We start from the raw sequence: 26,983 nt of genomic DNA, 5'->3' as shown, positions 1-26,983 counted from the left end.
GGGAGAACACTTTCTCCCCCACAAATTCATCAAAAGATCATTTGAATGCTGAGCAACTTCCACAGAACAACTCCTGAATGCTGGCGGAGGACACCAGGCACCAGAAAGGAAGCCCATTCTCTTTGAAAGGAGGTAGGACAAAATATAAAGACAAAAAGAGAGACAAAAGAGTTCCAGATGGAGACCCGTCCTGGGGAGAGAGTCATGAAGGAAGAGAAGTTTCCAAACAGTAGGAAACCCTCTTGCAGGTGGGTCTGAGGGGGGATTTTGGAATCTTCAGAGGGCAACATAACCAAGAGGAAAAAAAAAAAAGCACAGAATAAGTGCCTAACTACAACTGCCAGCAAGTAACTCAGATGCTCGTGTCTGCCACCAGCAAGAGGGTGCTGGACAAGGAGGGGCAGACTGCATAATCAATGCTTAGGGTAAGGACTGGGCCTGAATGCCCTGAGGACAATCCGAGGGAACTAATGTGAGACAGCAACCCAAATTGTGGGATCACCAGAGAGAAAAAAAAGAGAAATTTCCCGCAAAAGGCTCTAAGGTGCAGCCTGGCATGCTCACAGAACAGAGTGCATGAATACCAAAGGAGAGCTAGCCGGCTGTGTACAGGCCTCTCCCAGAGGCAGAGAGGTAGGTGTGTGACAGCCACAGCCAGAAGGCAAGGGGTAATCTCAGCCCCAGAGACAGGCGTCCTCCACCAAACTGTGAGCAGGCGCCCAGCTGCTAAACACATCTCCCTGGGCTCCTGGACTGTTGACATTTCCCAGGAGGGTCGCAGCCTGAGATCAGCTCCCCAGAGGAGACACAGGGGACACCTGGAATGCGCTCTCACCGCGCACCCGGAAACCGAGCATCTGGGACCGGGAGGTGAGTAAGATGCACGGCCCACCTGGGACAGCGCGCTCGGCAAGCTCCTGATCACCTGAGCTGCTCGGACCTGGGAAGGGAAGGAACACACGCCCAGCTGGGTCTGTGCCCTGCGCAGACCCGAGAACCTGAGCAGCTTAGACCTGGGAAGGGCAGGAACACATGCCCAGCCGGGTCTGTGCCCTGCGCAGACCCGAGAACCTGAGCGCTTAGACCTGGGAAGGGCAGGAACACACGCCCAGCCGGGTCTGTGCCCTGCGCAGACCCGGGAACCTGAGCGCTTAGACCTGGGAAGGGCAGGAACACACGCCCAGCCGGGTCTGTGCTTAGACCTGGGAAGGGCAGGAACACACGCCCAGCCGGGTCTGTGCCCTGCGCAGACCCGGGAACCTGAGCGCTTAGACCTGGGAAGGGCACGAGACGCTGACCCTGCTTCGGATGGCGCCCCTGCAGAGCACCCTGGAGCCTGAGCAGTGTAGACCAGGAAGGCACACACCGCGAGCTGGGGCAAACCCAGTGTGGTCCGTACACTGCGCGCGCTCCCCACACACGCCAGCGACGTTTGTCTGCAGGGTCCCTCCCTCCCCACAACACAACTGAACAAGTGAGCCTGAATAAGTGACCACCTTCGCCCCCTCATGTCAGGGCGGAAGTGAGACACTGAAGAGACTTGCAAACAGAGGAAGCCAAAATAAAGAAGCGGGAACCGCTCTGGAAGTGAGAGGAGTGACAGATTAAAGCCGTGTAGTTAGCCCTGGCTAAGCACTGGAGGGGGCCTGCAGACACAGAATAGGTAAGAGCTGGGACGGGGAGCGATCTGAAACTGAACTGATTCCACGCTGCCCACAACAGCTCCGGAGAAATTCCTAGACATATTTTTACTATTATCACTTTAAAATTTTTCTTATAATTTATTACTCCTTTAATTTTTATTTTTATAACCAACTATTACCTTGCAAAAAAAGACCCCATTTTAAAGCAAATCTCATATATATATTTTTCATAATTTTTGTGATTGGTTTTGTTTTGCATTTTTAATACTGTTTTTTTGAGAGTCTAACCTCTACTCTAGATTTTTAATCTTTGTTTTTGGTATTTGTTATCAGTTTTGTACCTTTAAAAATCTAATCTTCCGTACCCATTTTCACTTAGGGGTGTGATTACTGGTTTGATTGCTCTCTCCCCTTTTGATTCTCCCTTTTCTCTCCCAGGTCACCTCTATCTCCTCCCTCCCCATCTCTTCTCTACTTAACTCTGTGAATCTCTCTGGGTGTTCTGGGCTGTGGGGAACTTAGGAACTTAGGAAACTGATTTCTGGCTATATTAGTCTCTCTGGTTTTAACTCCCCCTCTGCTCCTCCTGATCACCTCTATCTCCCTCCTCCCTCATCTCTTCTCCATGTAACTCTGTGAACATCTCTGGGTGTCCCTTGCTGTGGAGAATTGTTTCACCATTAACCTAGATGTTTTATGATCTGCACTGTATGGACGGAGAAGTCTTGAGGCTACTGTAAGAATGAGACTGAAAGCTTTATTCTTAGGCAGGAGGCTTAACTCCAGAACTTGAGAACATCAGAGAACTTCTGATTCCAGGTAAAATTAATAGATAAGAGCTCAACCAAAGGCCTCCATACCTACACTGAAACCAAGCTCCACCCAAGAGCCAACAAGATCCAGAGCAAGACCACCAGGCTGATTCTCCAGCAACGCAGAACACAGCTCTGAGCATTAAACACAGCCCTGAGCAGGCTTTCCAAAGCCATGCCAAACCCTAGACACCCCAAAACTCACTACAGGACACTTCCTTGCACTCCTGAAAGAAGAGATCCACCTCCACCCACCAGAACACAAATGCAAGCTCCCCTAACCAGGAAACCTTGACAACCACTAGCCTCCCCCCCCCCCCCCGCCCCCCGCCCAGGGATCAGGTTCAACAATAAAGAGGAACCAGGAACTTCCAGCCTACGGAGAGGGCACCCCAAATACAGCAATCTAAACAAAAGGAAAAGGCAGAGAAATGTTCAGCAGGTAGAGGAGCATGATAAATGCCCAGTAAACCAAACGTAAGAGGAGGAGACAGGGAGTCTACCTGAAAAAGAATTCAAAATAATGACAGTACAGATGATGCAAAATCTTGAAAACAAAATGGAGTTACAGATAAATAGACTAGAGACAGGGATTGAGAAGATGCAAGAAATGTTTAACAAGGACCTAGAGGACATAAAGAAGAGTCAATCAATAATGAATAATGCAATAATTGAGATCAAAAGCACCCTGGAGGGAATAACAGTAGAATAACTGAGGCAGAAGAGAGGATAAGTGAGGTGGAAGATAGGAGGGTAGAAACAAATGAAGCAGAGGGGAAAAAAGAAAAAAAAAGAATTAAAAGAAATGAAAACAAGGTCAGAGACCTCTGGGACAATGTTAAATGCCCTAACATTAAATAATAGGAGTTGCAGAAGAAGAAGACAAAAAGAAAGGCTATGAGAAAATATTTGCGGAGATAATAGTTGAACACTTCCCTAAAATGGGGAATGAAATAGCCACCCAAGTCCAAGAAACTCAGAGAGTCCCAAACAGGGTAAACCCAAGTCAAAACACCCCAAGACACATATTAATCAAACTAATGAAGATTGAACACAAAGAGCAAATATCAAAAGCAGCAAGGGAAAAACAACAAATTACACACAAGGGGATCCCCTTAAGGATAATGGCTAATCTTTCAACAGAAACTCTTCAGGCCAGAAGGGAATGGCAGGACATACCTAAACTGATAAAAGAGAAAAACCTATAACCTAGATTACTATACCCAACAAAGATCTCATTCAGATATGAAGGATAAATCAAAAGCTTTACAGACAAGCAAAAGCTGAGAGAATTCAGCACCACCAAACCAGCTCTTCATCACAGATCTTCTCTAGACAGGAAGCACAGAAAAGGTTTATAAACTTGAAACCGAAACAACAAAGCATACGGCAATGTGATCATACTTACCAATAATTACCTTAAATGTAAATGTGTTGAATGCCCCAACCAAAAGACAAAGACTGGCTGAATGGATACAAAAGCAAGACCCCTATATATGCTGTCTACAGGAGACCCACCTCAAACCTAGGGACACATACAGAGTGAAAGTGAAGGGCTAGAAAAACATATTTCATGCAAATGGAGACCAAAAGAAAGCAGGAGTAGCAATACTCATATCAGATAAAATAGACTTTGAAATAAAGACCATGAAAAGAGACAAAGAAGAACATTACATAATGCTCAAATGATCAATCCAAGAAGAAGATATAACAATTATAAATATATATGCACCCAACATAAGAGCACCTCAATATGTAAGGCAAATGATAAAAAGTATGAAAGGGGAAATTAACAGTAACACAATAATAGTGGGAGATTTTAATACCCCACTCACACCTATGAATAGATCAACAAAACAGAAAATTAGCAAGGGTACACAAGCTTTAAATGATACAATGGACCAGTTAGACCTAATTGATGTCTATAGGACATTTCACCCCAAAACAACAAATTTTACCTTTTTCTCAAGTGCACACAGAACATTCTCCAGGATAGATCACATCCTGGACCATAAATCTGGCCTTGGTAAATTCAAAAAGGTTGAAATCATTTCAAGCATTTTTTCTGGTCACAATGAAGTAAGATTAGATGTCAACTACAGGAAAAAAAAACTGTTAAAAATACAAACAGATGGAGGCTAAGCAACATGCCTCTGAATAACTGACAAATCACAAAAGAAATAAAAAAGTAAATCAAAATATGCATAGAAATAAATGAAAATGAAATCACAACAACCCAAAACCTACGGGATTCAGTAAAAGCAGTGCTAAGAGGAAGGTTAATAGCAATACAAGCTTACCTCGAGAAACAAGAGAAAAATAAAATAAATGACCTAACTTTACACCTAAAGCAACTAGAAAAAGAAGAAATAAAGAAACCCAGGGTTAGCACAAGGAAAGAAATAATGAAAATTAGAGCAGAAATAAATGAAATGGAAACAAAGGAGACTATAGCAAAAATCAAGAAAACTAAAAGCTGGTTCTTTGAGAAGATAAATAAAATAGACAAACCATTAGCCAGACTCATAATGAAATAAAGGGAGAAGAATCAAATCAACAAAATTAGAAATCAAAATGGAGAAATCACAAAAGGCAACACAGAAATACGAAGGATCATAAGAGACTAGTATCAGCAACTATATGCCAATAAAATGGACAACTTATAAGAAATGAACAAGTTCTTAGAAAAGTATAGTCTTCCATAACGGAACCAGGAAGAAATTGAAAAATTTAACAGACCCATCACAAGCATGGAAATCGAAACTGTAATAAAAAATCTTCTAACAAACAAAGCCCAGGACCAGATGGTTTCACAGGTGAATTCTATCAAAAATTCAGAGAAGAGCTAACACCAATCCTTCTCAAACTCTTCCAGAAAATTGCAGAGGAAGGTTAACTCCCAAACTCATTCTATGAGGCCAACATCATCCTAATACCAAAACCAGACAAAGATGCCACAGAAAAAGAAAACTACAGGCCAATATCACTGATGAACATAGATGCAAAACTCAACAAAATTCTAGCAAACAGAATCCAACAACATATTAAAAAGATCATACATCATGAGCAAGTGGGCTTTATCCCAGGGATGCAAGGATTCTTCAATATTTGCAAATTAATCTGTGTTTTATACCACATTAACAAATTGAAAGAGAAAAACCATATGATTATCTCAATAGATGCAGAGAAAGCCTTTGACAAAATTATGATAAAAACTCTCCAGAAAGCAGGCATAGAAGGAACATACCTCAAGATAATAAAAGTCATATATGATAAACCCATAGCAAACCTTATTCTCAATGGCAAAAACTTGAAAGCATTTCCCCTGAAGTCAGGAACAAGACAAGGATGCCCACTCTTACCACTACTATTCACATAGTTTTGGAAGTTTTAGCCACATCAATCAGAGAAAATCAAGAAATAAACCAAATCCAAGTTGTAAAAGAAGAAGTAAAATTCTCACTGTTTGCAGATGACATCATCCTCTACATAGAAAACCCTAAAGACAACAGCAGAAAATTACTAGAGCTGATCAATGAACATAGTAAAGTTGTAGGATATAAAATTAATACACAGAAATCCCATGCATTTCTATACAATAAGACTGAGAAAACAGAAAGAGAATTTAAGGAAACAATCCCATTCACCATTGTGATGAAAAGAATAAAATACTAGGAATAAATCTACCTAATGAAATAAAAGACCTATATATAGAAAACTATAAAACATCAATGAAAGAAATCAAAGATGACACAAATTGATGTAGAAATATATCATGGTCATGGATTGGAAGAATAAATATAGTGAAAATGAGTATACTACCCAAGTCAATCTATAGATTCAACACAATCCTTATCAAGCTACCAACGGTAATGTATGGAACTACAAAAAACCTCGAAAGGCCAAGCAATCTTGAGAAAGAAGAATGGAACTAGAGGAGTCAACCTGCCTGACCTCAGAGAATACTGCAAAGCTACAGTCATCAAGACAGTATGGTACTGGCACAAAGACAGAAATGCAGATCAATGGATCAAAATAGAAAGCCCAGAGATAAATCCATGCACCTATGGACACCTTATCTTTGATAAAGGAGGCAAAAATATACAATGGAGAAAAGATAATCTCTTTAACAAGTGGTGCTGGGAAAATGGTCAACCACCTGTAAAAGAATGAAACTAGAACACTAACACCATACACAAAAATAAATTCAAAATGGATTAAAAATCTAAATAGAAGACCAGAAATTATAAAACTCCTAGAGGAAAACATAGGCAGAACACTCTCTGACATAAATCACAGCATGATCCTCTATGACCCACCTCCCAGAGAAATGGAAATAAAAGCAAAAATAAACAAATGACCTTAATTAAAAGAATTAATCTCAAAAATATACAAGCAGCTCCTGCAGCTCAATACCGGAAAAATCAATGACCAAATCAAAAAAATAGGCCAAAGGACTAAACAGACATTTCTCCAAAGAAGACATACAAATGGCTAACAAACACATGAAAAGATGCTCAGCATGACTCATTATCAGAGAAATGCAAATTAAAACCACAATGAGGTACCATTTCACATGGGTCAGAATGGCTGCTATCAAAAAGTCTAGAAACAATAAATGCTGAAGAGGGTGTGGAGAAAAGGGAACCCTCTTACACTGTTGGTGGGAATGAAAACTAGGACAGCCAGTATGGTGAACAGTGTAGATATTCCTTAAAAAACTGGAAACAGAACCGCCATACAACCCAGCAATCACACACTGAGGAAACCAGAAATGAAAGAGACATGTGTATTCCAATGTTCATCGCAGCACTGTTTACAATAGCTAGGACATGGAAGCAACCTAGCTGTCCATCGGCAGGCAAATGGGTAAGAAAGTAGTGGTACATACACACAATGGAATATTACTCAGCTATTAAAAAGAATGCATTTAAATCAGTTCTAATGAGGTGGATGAAACTGGAGCCTATTATACAGAGTGAAGTAAGTTAGAAAGAAAAACGAATACAGTATATTAAGGCATATATATGGAATTTAGAAAGATGATAACGACGATGCTATATACGAGACAGCAAAAGAGACACAGATATAAACAATAGAATTTTGGACTCTGTGGGAGAAGGTGAGGGTGGGATGATTTGCGAGAATAGCATTGAAACATGTATATTACCATATGTGAAACAGATGACCAGTCCAAGTTCAATGCATGAAAGCTGGTGCACTGGGATGATCCAGAGGGATGGGATGGGAAGTGAGGGGGGAGGGGCTTCAGGATGGGGGACACATATACACCCGTAGCTGATTTGCTTCAATGTATGTCAAAAACCACCACAATATTGTAAAGTAATTAGCCTCCAATTATAATAAATAAATTAATTAAAATAAATAAATAAAAAAGGAAACCACATCGATTATTTTTTAATCCTAAATTAGTTTACTATAATTCATGTAAAAAGTGCTCCACAAGGCTTCTGAGACTTAAAACTATTCATAAAATAGATTTCAAATTTTTATACTCCTGCCTCAGTTAGAATGACAGAAGTAATATAAAATGCACTCATTGACAAAAAACAATGCTTTTTCAGAAAAAATTAAACAATAACAATATATCAGATTTGGCTAACTCTTTACAATTTTAGTGAATTTTTACGAATAATTCTATCAAATTTTCACAAAATCCTATGAGCTGGTTGGGGTGGGCATAATTTTTCTTGTCCAAAGTCATATGCTAATTTCCAGAAGAATTTAGCACGGAATCCAGAACTTTGTTTCTAACTTGATGGTCTCTTTTCCCTATTTGTTGCTGTTTAGTGAAATGTCCGTCCGACTCTTTGTGACCCCATGGACTGCAGCATGCCAGGCTTCTCTGTCCTTCACATCTTCTTAATTCAGAATGAAGTAAATTTAAACTTTGACTGAAGTGACTTAGCACACAGACTTCTAGTGGTGTAACTACTTGACACAATGAGTCTAAAAAGCTCCTCATAAAAATATGTTTGTATTTGTGCTTCAATATCCTTTAAACAATTTAAACAGGGTTCATTCCCTTACTGCTGTAACTGTGGTTGTAGCTATGGCGAAGATGGTATTCAGCCACAAACATAAAATTAGAATGAGAAATAAACATATACATCAGGAATTTGGATTGGCAAATGCAGCAACTTGACACTGATTTTGGCAAATATATGAAGCTAACTGTTCTATGAAAGAAAGAGGGAACTGGAAGATCTTTGCTAACTTCAGGAGATTCCAAGATTATGTCACCTAGCTCTAATTGGCCGGCTCCACATCAGCAGAGGCACTGTTTTGCTTCCTGGCTTAGTTGCTCACAGTAGACACAAGATCAAGAATAGCAGGCATTTTTCACAAACAGGGAGCAAGAGAAGCTATTGCCAGAAAAAATAGTAAGTATCTACACAAAGAAAAGATCTTTTTAAATGACTGAATATAGATTTTTATATTTATATTGATCCATTTATAAGTAAGTGTATATATGTACATATAAATGAATATGTATATGAGCATATGTGTGTATTTACATATATCACGGTAAAAACACAGATACAATCCACTTTGTTCGAGAAAGTATTTAATCCTAACTACCAAAATATGTACATTAATATAAAATGATGCAACAAAAGAGAACAAAACTAAAAATTAACATAAAAATTAAGGTTATATTTAGAGTACAGAATTCATATTATAAAAATGCATTTATATAGGCATATATATATTGTACAATATGTTCATTGGAGAGTGACAGATCAATATGTGGCTTTGAACTTTCTCCCAGCCAATGCAAGAGGGAACCCAGAAACTCTTGGTTCCTGTGATGTGATAGGAAATAATGAATTTTTTCATCACTAGCACAAAGTTTTCAACATTGAAAGTTAGACAATCAGGACATATTCTATGTTTGCATGTACAATAGTGGAGCAATACTCCTTTTAACTAATTGTTACCTGGAACTCTTGCATGGGGGAAGAAAGATAAAATGGGTAAGATGCTGCAATGTGTCAGTGAGTGAGGAAACTAGGGTTAATTTGGTGAGACTGTCCATGCATAACTGCTGAAGGAGTGGAAGACTGAGAGGAAGAGGAGAAAAATGAAGGGAAAACTCATCTTACTTCATGACTATGGTTTGGGCCACATGAATTTTTGAAAATTGTCCATAGGCTTTTCTTTATTTCAGTTCAATGGCCTCTGCTCTACTTATTCTCATGACTCATTAAGCAAACATATTTCTTTAATTGTCTTCAAATAGTGTGAAATCTGATGGAATATCCATAATTGGATTTTGTAATTAGAATTGCATATTTTCTGTGTCTCTCTAAATATGAGCTTCCCATTCAGCAAGAGCAGAACATGATCTGAGTAAAGTTCACATGCTGATAAAGTATGAAAGCAAATACTTAGCATAGTGCCACAATAAGTTATAGTTATAATTTAAGGACAGTTAAAAATTTTGCCAATATATGTTGGTTTGTTTAATATTGAAGGCATTTGGTTACTCATTTCAGTGGAAAGTGTTAGCCGTTAAGTCATGTCCAGCTCTTTGCAACACCACAGACACCACCAGGATCCTCTGTCCATGGAATTCTCTAGACAAGACTACTGGAGTGGGTTGCAATTCCCTTCTCCAGGGGATGTTTTTGAGTGAGGGATAGGACCCAGGTTTCCTGCATTGTAGGCCAATTCTTTACCGTCTGAGCCAAAAAGGAAGCCCTAGTTACTTATTAGGTATTAATAACTAAACCTGCAGTTTTTCATCCTGCTTCAGTCTCTTAAGTTTGAGTTAGCATAGCTATCACCAAACAGCAGTCAATTTTTACAATGGACATTCACAGTTTTTCTGACATTGAGCTCGATTAAATTTGTTTCCTCTCTTCAATGTCTCTATAATTGTTTCTATTACTATAGCCCCATTGGAAGAAGCACAGAGAGGTGAATCGGAATATATGGGTTCTAATATTTGTTCTGCCATAAGCAAGCTATATGATCAAAGCATTTAATTTCTTTGGAGTTTACTTTTTCCTTCTGATAGATGGGACCAGTAATATACATGATAATCTCATACATGGACACAAAACATGTGGCAAATTGTCTAAAATGCCTAACGTTCTAAAATTTCTGAATAATGTTGCTGAATTGAACATTTCCTTAACTTTCCTTTCATCTTGGAATAAGTACTATCTTTAACAACTATTGGGGAGAACCACTAGACCATTCAGGTATGACCTAAATCAAATCCCTTCTGATTATACAGTGGAAGTGAGAAATGGATTTAAGGGACTAGATCTGATAGACAGAATGCCTGATGATCTATGGACAGAGGTTCGTGACAATGTACAGGAGACAGGGATCAAGACCATCCCCAAGAAAAATGCAAAAAAGCAAAATGGCTATCTGAGGAGGCCTTACAAATAGCTGTGAAAAGAAGAGAAGTGAAAAGCAAAGGAGAAAAGGAAAGATATACCCATTTGAATGCAGAGTTCCAAACAAGAGCAAGGAAAGATAAGAAAGCCTTCCTCAGCAATCAATGCAAAGAAATAGAGGAAAGCAACAGAATGGGAAAGACTAGAGCTCTCTTCAAAAAAATTAGATACACCAAGGGAACATTTCATGCAAAGATGGGTTTGATAAAGGACAGAAATGGTATAGACCTAACAGAAGCAGAAGATATTAAGAAGAGCTGGCAAGAATACACAGAATAACTGTACAAAAATGATCTTCACCACCCAGATAATCACGATGGTGTGATCACTCACCTAGAGCCAGACATCCTGGAATGTGAAGTGAAGTGGGCCTTATGAAGCATCACTATGAACAAAGCTAGTGGAGGTGATGGAATTCCAGTTGACCTATTTCAAATCCTAAAAGATGATGCTGTGAAAATGCTGTACTCAATATGTCAGCAAATTTGGAAAACTCAGCAATGGCCACAGGACTGGAAAAGGTCAGTTTTCATTCCAATCCCTAAGAAAGGAAATGCCAAAGAATGCTCAAACTACCACACAGTTGCACTCATCCCACATGCTAGTAACGTAATGCTTAAAATTCTCCAAGCCAGGCTTCAACAATACTTGAACTGTGAACTTCCAGATGTTCAAGCTGGTTTTAGAAATGGCAGAGGAACCAGAGATCAAATTGCCAACATCCGCTGGGTCATCAAAAAATCAAGAGAGTTCCAGAAAAATAGCTATTTCTGCTTTATTGTCTATGCCAAAGCCTTTGACTGTGTGGATCACAATAAACCGTGGAAAATCCTGAAACAGATGGGAATACCAGACCACCTGACCTGCCTCTTGAGAAACCTGTATGCAGGTCAGGAAGCAACAGTTAGAACTGGACATGGAACAACAGACTGGTTCCAAATAGGAAAAGGAGTATGTCAAGGCTGTATATTGTCACCCTGCTTATTTAACTTATATGCAGAGTACATCATGAGAAACGTTGGGCTGTATGAAGCACAAGCTGGAATCAAGATTGCCGGGAGAAATATCAATAACCTCAGATATGCAGATGACACCACCCTTATGGCAGAAAGTGAAGAAGAAGTAATGAGCCTCTTGATGAAAGCAAAGGAGGAGAGTGAAAAAGTTGGCTTAAAGCTCAACATTCAGAAAGCTAAGATCATGGCATCTGGTCCTGTCACTTCATGGCAAATAGATGAGGAAACAGTGGAAACAGTGGCAGACTTTATTTTTTTGGGCTCCAAAATCACTGCAGATGGTGACTGCAGCCATGAAATTTTAAGACGCTTACTCCTCAAAAGGAAAGTTATGACCAATCTAGACAGCATATTGAAAAGCAGAGATATTATTTTGTCAACAAAGGTCTGTCTAGTCAAGGCTATGGTTTTTCCAGCAGTCATGTATGGATGTGATTGTTGGACTATGAAGAAAGCTGAGCACCGAAGGATTGATGCTTTTGAACTGTAGTGTTGGAGAAGACTCTTGAGAGTCCCTTGGACTGCAAGGAGATCCAACCAGTCCATCCTAAAGGAGATCAGTCCTGGGTGTTCATTGGAAGGACTGATGCGGAAGCTGAAACTCCAGCACTTTGGCCACCTGTTGTGAAGAGCTGACTCATTTGAAAAGACCCTAATGCTGGGAAAGATTGAGGGCAGGAGAAGAAGGGGACAACAGAGGATGAGATGGTTAGATGGCATCACCGACTTGATGGACATGAGTTTGGGTAAACTCCGGGAGTTTTGATGGACAGGGAGGCCTGCGTGCTGTGGTTCATGGTGTTGCAAAGAGTCGGACACGACAGAGCGACTGAAGAGAACTGAACTTAACAACTATAATTCAATGTGGCCTCTAGGATGAGCCCCAAAGTCAACTCTAAAAGTGGTCAATTCTCTCAAAAATTTAAAGTTTAGTACTTCTGATGCACACAAAGAAGTAGTATTCACAATGATAAGTATACAGAACTTATTAAGAGCCTACTCTCTGTTCAGCTTTGTGCCAAGAATATCTTTAATTTTATTGGATAACACACATATTCTAAGTGTTCAAGGATAGTCATGTGTCTCTTTCATATCGTATTTAATCTATGTTATGTGATGCCAGAATTAAAAGAATATAAACATTTGAAATGTTTACAATTTTATTTGCTTCTCTCGAGATAAATATCACTACCTAGTTACAATCTATAGCTGGAATATATACATCACCAAGATGAGATGGCTAAGCAAATAGTGGACACTGTAAATAGCTGATAAAGTGATATATATGTATAATTTAAATATTATATGCTTGTCTGTATTCATACATCATAATAATTATACCAATCTATCTTTATCTCCCTACACATTTGATTTATTTTGCAATATTATCTAAGAAATTTGGAGCCAAAATGCTTGTGATCTATAAGATTTATGACCAGGGATTAAATAGATAAATCACAAGGCAAAACTATCACTAAGCCTTACACTTCTAGATGAAGGTTGCAGCAACCTTTAGTTGATTTTTTTTTTCTTCCTAAATAGTCTGTGAACATTCAGATCACATCTCCTGGATAATATGTGACTGGTCAATTTATTCCTCAGAGTTTCTAACTCAGATTATAAGAATAATGACTTTTCAAAAAAAAATATCCCATTATTTAGTGAATACAAATTCAGGTTATTAGATTAAAATAAAATTTTGTCTCATCACAGTTGTGCAGCTGAATTCTGCATTGTGGTAAAATTGTGGTAAACTTAAAAAACCCAATACCTGTAAATTTAATTTTTAAACAAAGTAAATTGTTACTGTGCCTTCTTTTACTTAAAAGAAAGCCACCTTTCTATTGTAGTTGATTTTCAATATTGTTGTTAGTTCTGGGTGTACAGAAAAGTGATACAGGTTTTTTGCAGACTATATCCCGCTCTAGGTTATTACAAGTATTGGGTATAATTCCCTCTAAAAATGCTACATTTAAAGCTGGCATTTAAATAGGTTTTTGCACTCTACTGCCAATTCTACTTGTAAGGATAAAATTATAACCTAATAATTTAACAATTATTTAATGTAAATGAAAGCATCTTAAATGAAAGGATCTTTAAATATTTTGTTACTGTTATTACTGAGCTTTCCCTTAAAGAATCAAGATCTGCACAATATACCAAACTGGAATACCATACTTAGGAACATTTTATCACTGGATACTGGAACCTCAATTCTTTTTATCACTGACAGATGATGGATGGTGTTTTAATGCTTGCTGACTTTCTTCTTTCAGGAGCACAATTAGAATCCATTTTAAAGTAGAAGCACAGTGAACAGAGAAGGATGGGTCATGAATGCCTATAATTACCCAAGCAAAGTTCTCTCCCTCATGGCTCATCCATATTTATAATAATACCAGTCCAATTTGAGGATAAATTCATATGGTCTTTATATTCACTTGATTATATAATTCTGCAAATGTTTTAGGCTAGGATTCATGTGGTACTATGAATGGCCAGCTCTGCTGAACTGACAGCAAATGCTAACGCCACTGATATTTTGGTTGAGAAGGAATGCAATGCAGATGAGTAACCAGATGCCATCCCTTTGTTTTCCTCAAAGTTTTGTGTAAATTGGATGGTTCTGGAAAATTCCACTGAAGTGAGTGAGTACGTTCTCCATTGCTTGATGTAACCCTTCACAAGTACACCAGAGAGCAAGATTTGTGTCATGGATGTCTAACGTACTCATTATTTTCCAGATTTCCTTTTAGCTTTCTTCCTCTTCTCTGACATCCCTGGTTGCCAAAAGATCTTCAGTTTAGTAACCATCCAGGCACACACCCTAAATTCTGAAAATATGCTGATCACTAATATACATTACCCCATTTCCCATTTAAGTCTCTTAATGTTATTGCTTATAATGCAGTGTTTTTTTAAAGAAGCTCTTAATGTAAGACTGTAGGGGAATGGAAAGCACATGACTTTAAACTTAAAATTTCAACTCTGATACTTTAATATTTTATGACAGTAACTTACTTAATAAATGATCAGTCTCAGTATTACGCTTACCATGTTCAATCATGGTTTTAGGTGCTTGGTGCATTTCAATTTATGTAATTCTCACAACCCTCTGAGAGGGTCCTAATTATGACAAGAGAATTGAGGCACAGAGACTGTAAGTAACTTTCCCAGAGTCATATGGCTAGGAAGAATGAAATTCAGCATTTAAATCAAGGAATTCCAGTTCCAGAAACTGGCACTATAATGCTCTTTTCCCACCTGAAAACTCCTTTCTTAATAATTAATGAAAGCAGACTACTACATTCTAGGTATAGGGTCAGGTATTATATTTGGCATTATTTAACCTTCAGAAACAGTTTAATAAGTGGGTGTAAAACAATGCCAAGTACAATGCCTAGAATGTAGTAGTCTGCTTTCATTAAATCTTAGTTCTTCTTTTCTTTTCCAATGACTAAGATGGAAATTCTGATGGAGGGATGTTGCCAGGGAAGAGGAAAAGGATTTCACGTGGCTGAAGTGCAGGAAGCATAGTTCCTAAGATAACTTTTAAATTCAATGACAGAATTAATCTCAAAATCTTTAATTGTAGTATTCATGGACTCTAGCAATAAAAGATCATTTTTATTAGGAATATTGTGGAGAAGACTGCAAAATATGACCAACTTGGTAACACTTTCACATTAAAAAGCTGTAACTTTTTAACATGTAACATGTAATCATCATGAAAAACTTTTGCTCTTCAAGGATTACTACAGCATTCAGAAATAGATGAAAATTACACACAAAAATATGAATTTTATTAAGCACTAAGCTAACCTTTAAGAAAATTTTTAAAAATTTGATTTAAAGCTACAGTTACTTACAATTTTTATTAATAAAAAGTACTGATTATTATTATAATTAATATGCTTAATTAAAATAAAAAGAGATTTTTGGTTTCAGGGTCTTGCTTACATATTTGCTTATGGGATGGTTGCCCCTGAGGGGAAAGTGAGTTACAGCATCTGAAATAATGTGTTCCCCTAAAAGGTGAAGGGAAGATCAGACAAAATATATACTTTAAAAACTCTGCTACACAAAGTTATTGTTTCAGATGAACAAGCAGAAAATTTTTTAAAAAACAAATATATCTGGATGAATAGAAAAATTGTATGAAGTTTGCATTAAACTTTTAATGATGTGGTCACCCATATTTCAATATTTTATAATTTATAATACCATTAAACTATTTCAATAAGATAAACATATATATACAACATGATATTATATGACAATATGACAATATGATAAACCATGCAGTAACTAAGGGATAAAACTGTTGCTTAAAGGTCCACTAGATTTGTTTCTTATTTTACCTTTTTGAGGGATTTATGACTTGCCTAAGATTTACAAATAGTGTGTGACTGGGACCCAAATAAGCAGCATTTTATTAGTAGTATTTTTTAATACAGTATGAAGGGGTGTGTGTGTGTGCGTGTGTGTGTGTGTGTGTCTGTGGGTACGTGTCTAAGTTTGTATAATATATGTCTGTTCTTTGGAGTTGGTTTAGAAATTCTATTTGAGTTCTGTCTCTTAGATACTAAATCCCCAAAACTAGAGCTAAAAACATTAAAAATTTCATGGAATAAACGGCCATGACTTTAAATATTTTATATTTAGAAAAATTCATATTATCTTCCTGAGAAATTTATGCACATCTTTATTATTTATTTATGTATGACAAGAGAAAGGGTAAATTCTGTATCAAAAATACATTTGCAGAACCAGATTCCCAACTCTGGAAAGAGGTAAGTTTGTTACTCACTTATTGGACGGGCTATTGAGTGGACAGGCACAGGGCTGACAGTCGTCAGATGTTCCTTTCGTAGGGTCACCATAGAAACCAGGAAGACATTTATTGCAATATGGGCCAGCAGTGTGATCCTGACAATTCTGAGGAAGAAGTGCACATCAGAGTTTATTATTCCAGTCTCTAGCATCAACGCATTACCAAAAGTAGGTCTACAGCATCATTAGTCTGTTCCCCGCCAGGAAGAGTAATTTCCCACATAAAATGGTCAATTTTACAGCTGCGAAATAGCATTGAAAGTTAATTTAATATCTAGCTTATAAACTACATGCTACTTTCAGCATATGCATACTTAACAAAAAGATGACTGAAATTCACTATAAAGTTTTTTCATTATGTATCTTTTGGTTTTTCTTTTTTTCTTAAAGAAATATGTATGAGTATGCGTAGTAACTCTACACAGAGTCTAAATGACATATGTTTAATGGAAATTGTACCTGATTTAGGTAAAAATTAATTGTTCAACTTAAAACTGCTGATTTAATGAGAACTGTGGCTAATCACACAAATCCTCTGCGACTATAGCCCTCCTATGTCTGAGATTAATTTGGACCTCAGTATGCTCTGATGATGTGGAAAATGCACTGATGTATTACAGTTGTGAGGGCCTTGCTTGACTCATGATTAAAAGATGGGAAGACTGAGAAACTTTTAAATGTATACTAATAAACAATAAAACCACAAGGCATATAACAATTTCCCTCAGACATTGGTTTTTAAAATAAAATAGTATTTTCCATCAATTAGTATTTTCTGGAACCATGTACTTTTTAAAAATAAAAAAATCAAAATAAAGTAACATATCTTGATTTCTTCATATTAACTAAAGTAGACTTATCAACTTAGTGTTCACAAAATTCATCAAGACTGGTGAAGGTGAACAATCAGTTAATGAATGAAATTGTCTATAAAGTTTTCAATAGCACAATCTGATCAATTTATATGATGTTTTGGCATTGTGTAGACATAACTTCTTCAAACTCCCATAATACAATAAAATGTATATAATGCCTATTAAATATCACACAACATAGATTTATTGTGACTGAAATATATTTTTAATTTTACAAGCATAGAAAATTCCATTTTTTCTCATTTCAAAAGAGTTCATCAGAGTTTGGAGTGTAAAACCTTTAGTTTTATCATCAATAACCAAATATGTAGAGGAAATAGCTAACAGCCAAAATATGAATTCATTTTAAGCATAAAGTAAAAATTTATTAACCTTGATGACCAATGGGAGAGCCAGTTTGACTTAATGAAAGTTCTGAGTTATTATTTATTCCAGTATATTTTAAGTTCTATTTTAATTACATTTAATAAATATATTTAATTTAAAACCACATAAATAACATTTCAGAAAACAGTTGGTCAAATTCCTTGGGGAGAGGGACAGATTCTTTACTGAATAGAATATATGAAATGAAAATCCAATAATTTAACTCTGAATCAATTGCTTACATTCTGTAAAATGTGAGAGCTGAAGCCCATAATGTATGAAGCTTTCAAGTTCTGAAATCCTATGACAGTTTACACTACAAGTGAATAGGTGATTCTTTAGTATCTGTTAATACTTGAAAATAGGTTTTTCCTTAAGGTACTTAAAATTCTCAAATTTGTTTATCAACCTTCTATCAAAGTAGCAAAGATGTTAACTTTATTATCAACACTTGTCTAAATAACAGCACATCTGGTTGGAAGTTGCCAGACATGGATCAATCTGATGAAAGGCTTTTCTCTTTGATTTCATCTTCATATTAGTTCCTTTCAGTTTTCAAGTTTAACTAAAGTTGGCTCTTAGTAAAAAAAATACTATGTTTATTTCAATATTCTTTGTATATTGTTATACTGCCACAATCAAAATTATATCTTCAAAGATTTAGGGGCTTTAAAAAACAAGATCATAAAACTGATTATGTTTTAACCATGTTGAAAATGGTTTTTCTAAAACTCAGCTGAAGATCTTGTACAACCCAGAGACCCTGCTTTGCTTTACTAATTTGGAAGAAAAATAACATAATTCTTGCATTTCTTAAAGTCATATGTCAGTGAATGGAAATAATAAAATTAATCTTAAAACTCCACTGTTTTTGTAATTGAAACCATAAAACAGTAATAGACAGCAATACAATGGAAACTCAAACTGAAAAAAAGATGAAAGTTTCACTCTGATGGGCTGATGATTCTTATAAGTATCCTGTTCCAAAGTGCTCTCCAAATGTCTGTTCACATCACTTATCACAAGAACAGTGACAAGGAGCAAGTATGCAATCTTCCCATGTGACTTGACTGTTTCTTAGGTCACTTCAAAAGTACTGCGAGTCAAACTAACCTTTCAATATAGGTCCACACTATAAAAGAGATCTGGATTTTGGTCTGATATCAAAAAATATTTCAATTTATTTCTAATTAGATTTCAAAGCCAAACTAACTAAAATGTAGCTTATCTGGAAAAGTTTCAAAATTTTTCTGTTTAATGCTAGGATGGAAAGCATAAATAATTTTTTTAAAAAGAAGTTAAAATGCAGAGCAACTGAACTGTAAGATTGCTTTTTTTTTTTTTTTTTTTTTAAATTTGTTTTTATTTGTATTGGGCTCTAGGGGATGGGATAGGGAATACCTCTGTAAGTTATGTCCCACTAGGAAGATGTCCATTCTAACTTTCCTGGGATAGCTTTTGGAGCTTTTTCTTTTTCTATGAGCCACTGCTCTTGCTGGCAGCAGCCTCTTCAGGTCCACTGCTGAGTGGCTCCTCCTTGAACAATTTCCACTTTTTCTTGGGGATGTGCAGCACTTAAATATTTTTATCTTTGTGGATCATGTTAGAATTAATATGCTCAAATTGGGACAGCAGCATTTAGTTATCAGTATCATTTCAGATCGGAGAAGGCAATGGCAACCCACTCCAGTACTCTTGCCTGGCAAATCCCATGGATGGAGGAACCTGAAGTCCACGGGGTCGCTAAGAGTAGGGCACGACTGATAAAGAGCATTTGGAAGTCTCCAGAATATATCTTACATGATTATCTATTTATCAGCTACAATGGAAAATTCAGAAAACATGCCAGATTAAGGTCATTAAGGTCAATCATTAAGGTCTCTGTTGCTTCCCTAAGATTCCTTGCTTATTTGAAGTAGCCTCCTATCTCCTTGTCCATGAAACAAAGTCAATAAACTAAAGTTCATTAGTAGAAGACCCTAGATAATCATTGATTCCCCTCACTTCTTCCCCCCCAAAATTATGCTGGATGAAACTATCTTACTCTAAAACAATGGGCTTTCATTCTTAGAAATATCCTATAAGCAAATGGACTAACAGCATGATTTTAGACTTAATCTTAATGAATGCAGCCTGAAATATTTGCTATTAGAAGCATTATGAGTCTGCTATCATGAAATATTAATTTTTGTCTTTTTAGGTTTAAGTAAAACAAATCTATATATGTTTTGGGCTGACTATTTCCTCTTGTACTTTAGTGAAAGGTTTAAAGGTAACTCAATATTTTTCCCAAAGTACATTTTAAAAGACTTATTGTATAATTAAAATGAAAATCACTTAGTCTTTCTGTTCATAACAATGCCATTTGAAAAATCTACTGATCCACAAATTAAGGCTATCATGCTTTACCCTGAAATGCAATTAAACAAAGTCTTCTATAGAGAAAACAGAAAGAGCATCAATAAAACTAAATGTCAAATCAAATTGAAACAAAAGCCCTGAATTTTCATTTTGGATTTTTCCCAGAAGCTTTTAAATGGAAGAAAAAGGGTAGGGGAGGGGGAAGAATGAGCAAGAGAAAGAGAGAACATTAAGAAATCCTGATAACAGAGACTGTCTTAAATTCTGCAGGGAAATGAGAATATGATATCCTCCTAAATTGGCACCATTTCAAATTGTGTTTCTGCAAGATTAATGAAATGAGAAGTGTTGTTTCAAGCTTCATGTCATGTCAGACAATATAAAACTAACATGCCCTTGAGTTAAACAGAATGGTCTATTCAGCGTAATCTCCAATCCAAAAGCTTCTTAGCAGGATGGAAAGCGCTTCACCCTGTACAGGGCTTTTTTTCTGGTTACAGTATTGACTTAATAGTAGAAGGAGTAAGCAGCTCTGGTGAATATGTATTGCACACATTTATTATTTTTAATATACACACAATGTTTTGAATTTAGTTAAATGCTGAAATTTTCCAATAAAAAAGAATGTAGTATGCCCTCATTTTCAAAGTGAAAAAAAAGTGTAATTATGCCTATTACAGAGGTTATATTTTATACTTTTCATATTATGGGGTTACAAATCATTTCCTGTTACAGAAACGCAGTCAATTTTGGGGTAGAATTATGTAAGGGACTGAAACCATATATATTTGTGGCAGATATGTATCCTTGTCATTAGTTATGTTTTATTATGATATATCTGATCTTAACTCAATCCTTAGAATAATGTGAGTAAACACTTCCTAATGCTTCTTAGTCAGGGAGACCACATATGAAAGAACTTCTCAGCTTCCAACTCAGTTCAATACAAAGATCGCCGTCAAATCCCTTCTTGACTCAAGTGCTTATGGTCCCAAAGGTAGTAGCCGAGTTGCAGGGCTTATGAGCTGATGTCAGCCCTGCCCGTCAGCATCCCCCGTGGAGTACGCACTCACCAGGCACTCTCCCGTGGTATCATCACAGGATTCCGCGTGGCCGAAGCATTGACAGGGCTCACAGACGCCACCAAAAATAGTGCCATTAACTCGTCTGTGCCTAGGCCAACAAGACTGAAAGGAAAACATGGTCTCAAGTTAGTCTCAGGGATTTTTATTTTTAAAGCTTACTTTTGTCTTTAGCCGATAAAGAAACATATTTAGGTAGCAAACCCAGGAAATGTGCATGTCAAAGCGTTGCCATTATGGAGACATGGCTACAGAGCTATTCCTCCTGACCTGGGGCTTCGTACTGACCTTAGTGTTATTGGCAGGTATGGGATTAGAGGAAGCATTAACTTGATGACTCTTCTGAAATAGCAAAATAAAGCAGAGATATAAAGAATTGAACCATGACAGTCTCAAAGTAAAAAGCACAGACAAGAAAACGGAAGAAAAAGTATTGAAAAGAAGCAGCCAACATAAATGGACTCTTCAGAACCTTAGCCTCCTAGAGCATTTAATGTCCTGTCCAAGGATTGTAGATTCTCTGGAATGTCTTCCCTCTCTCACATGCAAACTGCCCTTAACTCTGTCACTTTCAGAAAATCTTTGCAATCATCTGGAAAAAAGGTAGCACTCACTCTTACATTTGATCACCTACATGGCTGACTTCTACACATATATAATTTATAGTTCTCATTCTCAACTTCTTCCATCCTATTATACTTTCTCAAATTTACACAAAATAGTTTATGATTTATTTACCATACATTCCTTAGATATTTTATTTTATGGTTTTATTCTCCTAGAACTCTAGTTATATCCATCATTCCTTTTTAAAGTGTAAAACACTTTCTCATACAAAAATAGACTTCTGATTAGAAAAGGGGTATTTGGGTCACAGAGCATCTGTGTGTCAGTGCTGGGTTTCAGTTCACTGTCATGTGTAAGTATCCCTTCTGCGGGGGTCACTATCAACTGGACGGGGTACAAAATAAAGGGGGTAAACACTGCTGCCCTGTAGGAGCTTATGATCTCCCTCAAGTTAAAACTGCATCTTGTGGGTTATTTACTATATTTCTGGATGGTTAACTACAACACAGTATATCATGAAAAGGCCTTTTTTTCCTAGCTGAGAGAGAAACCACTGAGGTAATAAAGAATATAGAATTGTGCTGTGTGTTGTTGGAAATGTTCCTTCTGCCTCAGGATAGGAGGATTCTTAAATTTGAACATCGATAGCAAAGACATAAAAAAAGGATGATCTGATACTTCATATCCTAAAGGAAAACAAAAGCAACTTTCTTCTTAATTTGGGCAGTAGAGAAAAGAAGGTGCCAATTTTCTAACCCTTTCTAATAATTTTTCCTCATTAAAAATGTTGTCACCCTAGACTCATTATAGAATAGATTTTATAATGTAATATATATTTCTAAAAACTGGTGAAGCTATATAATCAGAAGGGAGTAGAAGTTAAGGGTGTTGATAATAGGGAGAGAACTGGTTTACCGTTTTGAGGAAAAATATGCATAGGATTGTCATTAATGAGATATATATATATTATATACAGGTATATATATAATATATAAGGCATATATATATATACACACACACACATATATATATAACAAGGTATATATATATATACACACACATATATATCTGCAAATACATTACTTATCCTGCATCCTCTTTAAATTTCCTCTTTATACCTCTCTCTTAGCCAGTGATTTTATCTCATTAGTCACAGAGAATATTGAAGGCAGTGGAAACTATCTTTCTACTACCAAGTACACAAGCATAAGCCCATAGTTCCATTAGACATATTTCCCTCTGGAAAAATGGGGATGAGGCATGCAGAATTCCTCATACTCTCAAAGGATTATCACTCCACTTGTAATTCTTTTCCCAATATACCCACTCTGTGTTGCATCAATAATAGCTTTCCTTTCTGTTAGATCATTACTATCAGCTCAAAAATATGACTTGTATTTCTGTAAAAAATTAGCTAACAGAAAAAAAGACAAAAATACTCTTTTAATATCCCATAACTTTCAATTGCCTACCTATTTTTGCTTTTAGGTAAGACGGCTCTAAAATATCTTTTCTTTCTCATTTCCCTTCAATGGTTCACTCCATCCTCATCTGTTTTGTGCCATAGTCACTGGATTAAAACTGCTCTTGTCCATGCCACCGAATTCCAGGGAACCAAATCAAATGAACAATTCTACGATTAACATTTTATTTGATCTCTCATCAAGCTATGGTTTAGTTGATTCCTATCTCCCTCAAAAGCCCTCTTCTCACAGTTTTCATGATGTCCCGGGTTCCTGCCCATCTCTTTGCTATCTCCTCTGGTTCAAATCACTTCTCATGGTCAGGAGCTCTTGGGGGCTTAGTCATTTCCTCTTTTTTCCTCCACACTTGCTCCCGGATAATTTTATTCAGCCGTCTAGTTGATGATTTCTTCCAAATACATATCTCTAGACCACACAGATATTCTGAGGTCAAGACCTACATATTCTAACTGGATGTTGAGAATATACTTCATAGCTCTTTCAAACCTATTATTTCTAAAATGGATTGTTGATTTTATCATCCCCACCATAGGTGTACCTTCCCTCAGTTTTCCTCAGCTAAGTAAACGGCACCACATTCAACTGCTCAGACTCGACATCTGACTCATTCTCAAAATCATTATTACTTTCAATGTTCCCGTGGCATGTCTATCAGTAAGACTGATTGGTTCTACTATCAAAATCTGTTTAAAATAAACAACATGTCTTTTCACATCCTCTGCCATTATCCTAACAAACCTTTATCATCATTACATTCTAACAAAATAGCATATTAACCATTTTACTTCCTGCCATCCCTGCCATATACAGTATGTTCTACACACTGTAGTTATAATGACTTTTTTCAAAAAATTTCACTCAGATCATGGTATCATATCAAATGGCAACCCACTCCAGTCTTCTTGCCTGGAAAACTTCATGGATAGAGGAGCCTGTTGGCCTAGTTCATGGGGTTGCAGAGAGTCCGACATGACTGGGCAGCAGGAGTGGCAAAGTTTTCCTTCCATTGCATTTAGAATACTACTACAAATTTTTAATCATGCATGCAAAGCTCTGAATGGTTTGGCTCCTCCAGGCATGTCTTGTGCTATGCTCCCCTTGCTTATTAAGTTCCAGCCATACATGCCTTCTTTCAGGTCCTTGCAGATTCCAAACTGTGTTTCACCTCCTCATTGGTTCCCTTTACCTAAGAAGACCCTAGAGCTCAGTTGAAATGCTACCACCTTAGACAGTCTTCCCAACAACCTCTCATAATATAGTCCCTTCCATCTAATCTTCCTACACCTGTTCTCAGAACCTCTATCAAGGCCCCCTGCTTGTTGCCTTCATGGAATTTATCACATTTATTTAAATTTTCTTTCTGGCATATTGTCTAGTCTACCATCAAATACAATGTCCTTGAGGTCACAGACTGTATGTGTGTTGTTCATCATATTACCATCCATATCAAGAGTTTTAATCATCTCAAAATACATGGTCATCAATACCTGTTAGCTAAAATGAAAGTATGAAAGCTTCTATGAAGTAGTTAATATTTCCATCATGTAGAAGAGGAAGCTGAGATTTTAATTAAAAAACTTTTTTAGTACCTAACTTTGCTTTCACTTCCTCATCTGTCTCACTTGTTAAGTGAAATGAACTATGACAATTCCAGGAAAGTATGAAAATATTTGAAAAATAAAATGTGTAGGGATTTATAAAAGGTAGAAATGATTTAAAAATTCTGAATCAACATTTATGGCCCCAAAGAAAACAGAAAAGAATGATTTATCATGGAATCATATAATCTGTTTTAGGCAAGCTAGAATTAAGATGTTAATACTTAGGCTACCTGATGCGAAGAGCCAACTCACTGGAAAAGACCCTGATGCTGGGAAAAATTGAGGGCAAGAGAAGAAGGGGGTGACAGAGGCTGAGATGGTTGGATGGCATCACGGACTCAACAGACATGAATCTGAGCAAACTCCAGGAGACAGTGAGGGGAAGCCTGGTGTGCTGCAGTCCATGGGGTCGCAAAGAGTCAGATATAACTTAGGACTGAACAAGAATAACAATGGTGTTTGGAATTTACTCAGCTCTTAAAGGATCTGGGAATATCAGTGGTAACAAAGCTAGAATGTCTGTGCTTTCAAACTCAGTAAAAAAGCAAATGAAATCAGGAAAAGATATGGATAGATAAGAGTAAGCTAAGCGACCGGAAGCTTCAATAAAGAAAAGAAAGGATTATTAGAGAGTAGAAGAAATGAAGAGGCCTGAGAGAAACTCCAGAGTTTGAGTTCCTTGTCTTCTGATTTGATTAATTTCTTTTATGGATTCCAAGGTAACTTTATTTATCCATTATTGTGTGAGAAGCACAGGAAGCTTTTCTTATCCTTCTGTTTCTTTGTTCTGACTTTTCCACACCCACTTGCTTCTCTCTTCCTACCTAATTGTTACCATTATTTAGTCTCCAAGTCGAGAATTTTCCACCCCAGGACATTTTCTGTGACCTCTCTCCCTACTGGAACTGATCACATCTTTGAAAGATTATTGCACTCATGTTCTGTACCACTTATTGGTGCCTTAATTCTATAGGGCTGTGATCCAATTTATCATAGGTATGTGTTCTGTCTTCCTAAACAGACTGTTAGCTCCTTAAGAGTAAGGATTGTGATGTAATCTTGATAATCCCCTCAGCATCTAGGGCAGAATTTACCAAAGATTCTCAATAAATATTTTGGTGAAAGAAAAGAAGAAACAAAATGCATAGCCAATGAAACAATTCTAATATAGACAATTTTAGATTCAATGGGCATTTGAAATTTGTACAGAAGATGATGAAGAGTACTGAGAATCACCAATGTGGAAGTAAGTGTGATAGCCAGAATATAATAAGAGTAGTTTATTTCAGTTGAAATAAGAACTTAGAGGGCCAAAGAGAGCTTTCTGGTTTGAAATAAAAACTGCTAGGTTCTTAATCAAAGAATATGTTTCATCAAATACAGCATATATTTTATATGTGAAATCAAATTTGGGTTGACAGAGCTAATTCATTTCCATTATTATTTTTGTATTCTCTATATGAATTTTTAAAAAGTGATGGCGAATTACATTTAGTTTTAATTTTAGATAGGTGAATCCAAGCTCAGTTAAAGAAAACACGTCTGACATGAGTATGACTCTAAGCCCTGTGTATCCTCTGGAAGCAAGCATTATTTTAGAATACAAGAGAACTGAAAAGCAAGGCCTAGGGTATTTCTGTAAATGGCTTAATGGGGTAGTGTGCTGAAGTGGAACATCTTGGTATACTCAGATGATTCCTTAAAGGCACCATTTTTAAAGAATTTAAGCTCCTATTTATATGCAAGCTATGCCCTCTATCAGGGAAATGGTGCTTATATTTTTTGAGCAGATTTCAAGTAAAATCAATTTTCAAACTACCTAAAACATACATAAAAGTAAATAAAAATTATTACCTTAGAAGGACACATTGCAATATTAAGTAAGGACCATGAATCTAGAATACTGAG

General features: G+C 36.8%; 1 protein-coding gene across 7 annotated transcripts in view; it reads right to left on the bottom strand.

The window, feature by feature from the left end:
- LAMA2 (laminin subunit alpha 2) overlaps window positions 1-26,983 on the bottom strand; it is a 648,848-nt gene that overhangs the window by 251,115 nt on the left and 370,750 nt on the right. For all 7 annotated transcript variants that reach the window (XM_043888304.1, XM_043888305.1, XM_043888300.1 and 4 more), the window contains 2 exons: window positions 21,415-21,528; window positions 16,717-16,844 (listed from right to left, as the gene is read on the bottom strand). In XM_043888304.1, the coding sequence (XP_043744239.1) occupies window positions 16,717-16,844; window positions 21,415-21,528 (242 nt within the window). The remainder of the gene's footprint in view (window positions 1-16,716; window positions 16,845-21,414; window positions 21,529-26,983) is intronic.

Source organism: Cervus elaphus, chromosome 26 (assembly GCF_910594005.1).
Source record: "Cervus elaphus chromosome 26, mCerEla1.1, whole genome shotgun sequence".
Classification (NCBI taxonomy): Eukaryota; Metazoa; Chordata; class Mammalia; order Artiodactyla; family Cervidae; genus Cervus; species Cervus elaphus.
Note: the sequence above shows the minus strand (reverse complement) of the source record. Positions and strands in the feature narration are given on the sequence as shown.